The sequence below is a fragment of the Trachymyrmex septentrionalis genome, unplaced genomic scaffold (genome assembly GCF_001594115.1).
Source record: "Trachymyrmex septentrionalis isolate Tsep2-gDNA-1 unplaced genomic scaffold, Tsep1.0 scaffold79, whole genome shotgun sequence".
Lineage (NCBI taxonomy): Eukaryota > Metazoa > Arthropoda > Insecta > Hymenoptera > Formicidae > Trachymyrmex > Trachymyrmex septentrionalis.
Window position 1 is genome coordinate 1,583,425 of NW_017305977.1, and position 3,740 is coordinate 1,587,164.

At 31.3% G+C, this 3,740-nt stretch overlaps 2 protein-coding genes across 4 annotated transcripts in view; one reads left to right on the forward strand and one right to left on the reverse strand.

The window, feature by feature from the left end:
* Positions 1–1,184, forward strand: part of LOC108754312 (arginase, hepatic) — a 1,665-nt gene extending 481 nt beyond the window's left edge. Inside the window, exons 3-7 of the mRNA XM_018496519.1 lie at positions 14–222; positions 294–457; positions 573–688; positions 763–885; positions 949–1,184. Coding sequence (XP_018352021.1) covers positions 14–222; positions 294–457; positions 573–688; positions 763–885; positions 949–1,184 — 848 coding nt within the window. The remainder of the gene's footprint in view (positions 1–13; positions 223–293; positions 458–572; positions 689–762; positions 886–948) is intronic.
* Positions 892–2,946, reverse strand: LOC108754310. 3 transcript variants are annotated; one of them, XM_018496518.1, is made up of 3 exons: positions 1,894–2,037; positions 1,515–1,795; positions 892–999 (listed from the first exon to the last, which is right to left on the reverse strand). In XM_018496518.1, exons 2-3 carry the CDS (start codon positions 1,792–1,794, stop codon positions 980–982), a joined length of 300 nt encoding a protein of 99 aa, XP_018352020.1. In that variant the 5' UTR covers position 1,795; positions 1,894–2,037; the 3' UTR covers positions 892–979. The 3 variants fall into 3 exon arrangements, with proteins under 3 accessions (XP_018352020.1, XP_018352019.1, XP_018352018.1); XM_018496517.1 differs by lacking the exons at positions 892–999; positions 1,894–2,037 and adding an exon at positions 2,939–2,946 and having other exon boundaries at positions 1,372–1,795; XM_018496516.1 differs by lacking the exon at positions 892–999 and having other exon boundaries at positions 1,372–1,795; positions 1,894–2,036.
* Between the last annotated feature and the right edge of the window lie 794 nt (positions 2,947–3,740).

The following is a 3,740-nucleotide window of genomic DNA, read 5'->3' on the forward strand; positions in this document are numbered from 1 at the left end:
TATTTCACAAAAAAAGATTTGGATGTACGAGATTATGGTGACGTGCACTATAATACAAATAATACGAATAATGTAAAAAATATGTCACATTTGGGCCACGTGTCTAGTTGTATGAGTAACTTATCCGAACAAATTCGACAAGTGTTACGCGATGGTAGGCAAGTATTAACAATCGGTGGTGATCACAGCTTGAGTATTGGTACAATCGATGGACATGTCAAGGTACAAAAGAGAAATATTTTCATAGAAAAAAAATAATTTTCATTAAATTTAAATATTATATTTTTTCATAGGAAAAGCAAGATGTGGCAGTAATATGGGTAGATGCTCATGCAGATTTAAATACTAACAAAACCAGTGAAAGTGGTAATGTGCATGGAATGCCCGTAGCATTATTGACTTCAGAACTAGCTGATTATTGGCCGTATTTACCAGGCATGGACTGGCAAATGCCAATGTAAGAATGCAATGACATTCAGAACATGAACTGTTATTTTTTTAACTATATCAAATGGATTAAAATCATATTAAAAATATAAACAATAAATTTAATCAATATATCACTTTTTTAGATTATCTATCAGAAATGTAGCTTATATTGGTTTGAGATCTATAGATCGTTACGAAAGATTAATAATTGAAAAATTTGGTATTACTGCTTATGGAATGGAAGACATAGAACGTTATGGTTCGATTTTAAAATAATTGTACATTGATTATTGCACATAAAATATTAAATGCATTTAATACTAATGTTTTTAGGTATTCACGATGTGATACATATGGCACTTAATAAAATAGATTCTCATAACTCAAAATCTTTACATGTTAGCTTTGATATAGATGCATTAGATCCGCTTGAAGCACCTAGTACTGGAGTACCAGGTTTGTATGTGTATTGTATCAGTGTACATAAATAGTATTATAAATCCTTATATTTGCTTATAGTACGTGGAGGACTGTCTCTTAGAGAAGCAATTCATCTTATGGAAGAAATATCTAGAACACATAGATTGAATGCTATCGATTTAGTAGAAGTTAATCCACAAATTGGTAATAAACAAGATGTAAAAATGACTGTGGAAGCGGCCATACATATTATCCAAGCAGCTTTGGGCTACTCAAGACGCGGTTTGAAAGTACCTGACGGTGTTACCGACATGCCATTACAAACTTTCCGTTAATTTCTATTTTATATGAATTATTAAAATATTAAAATTATAATATTGTTTTATCTCTGAGTTATTTTCAATTTTATAATTTGTCCTTACAATATTATCTAACTTTTTATATTTAGTATTTAATTAAATCTCTAAAAATATTTTTACATAATTAAATCTATTTTTCTCTCGATACAAGTTTGTTATAATTTTAACTTATTTCACATTGTCTTATTACAAATGTTTTTCCAGGTATATTATCAAATGTAATTTCAATTTTAGATGCTTCAAGTGTGTTTTCAAGTTTACGATTCCATGTCACTTCATAATATAACTTTCCCTTAGTATTAGTACCTGTAAGTGGAACTTTAAACCATTTGTAATTTTGTGTAATTTTTGTATCTTCATGTTCAAGTATTCGATGTCCATCACCGTAAGTGATGCGGCCCAACAATATAGGTTCTCCAAGGTATGGTACAGCTTTCTTATGTGCACGTAGGGTATTCATGACATCTTTATAAGTCTCACTTTTTTTAATATCATATTGTATGCGATAATAGAAAATATAACCTGTACTTGCTGTTATAAATCCTCCCAAACTTGCTATTTTTATGAGCTTTTGACTCGATACCATACTGGAACAAAGTAACTTGATATAAAAAATATATATTCCCTTATATATCCTTTACAAGCAATTTAGCTCGTTTTATAGACAATATAACCATTAACTCACATCAAGTCTGCTCTTTATTACTCTGAACCGGTGCAATAAGTTAAAGTGAAATAAATGTATATTTGTTTCACTTCAACTTATTGCACTGTGTGTACCAGTTCACAAAGTGCAGCAACAAAAAACAGACCTATCGAAACCGATAGGTCAACACATAAAATGGTGTCTATACAATAATAGGTACATTCAGTGTCCACCGAAGGTTTAAACTAGATCAGGAAATCGATTCTGTATCTTGAAACGAGGTGAAAATTACAAAAGTGAGCGAATTTACTAGAATACTGATAATTTCATTGATTAACATCTAATAAATTTGCTCACTTTTGTCATTTTCACTTTGTTTGATGATAGACAGAATCGACCCCCGGGGTCCCTATTCTCGAAAAGTATCGCATACGAAAAACTAGGGAAATGCTGTAGTCTATTCAATCCATACTATAGTATTTCCCTAATTTTTTGTATGCGATATTTTTCAAGAATAGGGGCCCAGAGGATTGATTGTGTATTTTGAAATGAGGTGAAAATTACAAAAGTGAGCAAATTCACTAGAGTATTTATAATTTAATTGGTCAATATCTAGTAATCTTTGGTCACTTTTGTAATTTTCACCTCCTTTCAAAATCCACAATCGAATGTAAGAAACAACCAACAACAGTCGAGTAATCTCTTGTTACAGTCGAACGACAGGGGAATGCTATAGTTGGTTTCTTACATTCAGATCCGGTTTAAATCCTCGGTGGAAACCAAACTAGTGGCTGCGTTCAACGGACTCAACAGTTAAGTGAGCGTTCGCTACTATTGATGTATTCTTCCAGATCTAAAATGCTGATTGGATAATTTGAAAGAATACACCAATAACAGAGAACTCATTTAACTGTCAAGTCCATTGAACGCAGCTAGTGGGTGCATTCAGGGTTGGTCTCTATCGGTGTTTTTACAGGTTTGTTCGCGTCGCATGCTTTAGAATGCTTCTATTATATAGTATTTACCAACGACATATATACTATATATCTAGACCAAGCATTCTGTTCGTAGCTTGAAGCCAGACATTTGGTCTGTTTTCTGTTCCTGCACTAGACTGTTCTAGAACTCTCTTTCTCGCTTTAAACAAATATCAAACTGTGGAGACACATTCACACTTCCCTACACACACACATTTTCACACTCTTTCATTGGGGGTGTAGAATGGGTCAAGGGGAACAAAAAAGTTTTATACCATTTTGCAATTTTCACAATAGTTAATAAGATATTAATTACTAAAAATGGTCTTCTATAATTTTTTTCTCAAATATCAATTTTATAAAAAAACTAAGAAATAAAAATTATTAATTTTTTTCATAGAATTTTTTCTAAAAATTTTTTCAATATTTTTTATCAACTTTTTAATATTGCATTTTTTATTTTTATCATAAGAAAATACGATATTAAAAAATTCTCAGAACTTTATGAGAAGAAAATAAACAATTTTTGTCTCTTATAGTTTTTTTGTAAAGTTGATAGTATTTAGAAAAAAAATTATTAAAGATCAATATTCGGCCCATTTTTAGTAATTAATATTTTGTTAACTATTGCGAAAATTACAAAATGGTATAAGACTTTTTTGTTCCCCTTGACTCATTTTACACTCCCAATGCGACTCCGACCTTACTTAACAGACACCCTGTATATAACACATCGGTCAATAAGTCCCCGGTCTAGCAAAGAAAACACAAGTGTTACATAAAAATTCGAATTTATTCATCAATATAGTTTCCTTTTAAGGCAATACAATCAGTCCAACGCCTTTCCAAACGTTCGATGCCGGTTTTGTAGAACGATTTTGGCTGACCCTCAAAATACGCATCAGTTTC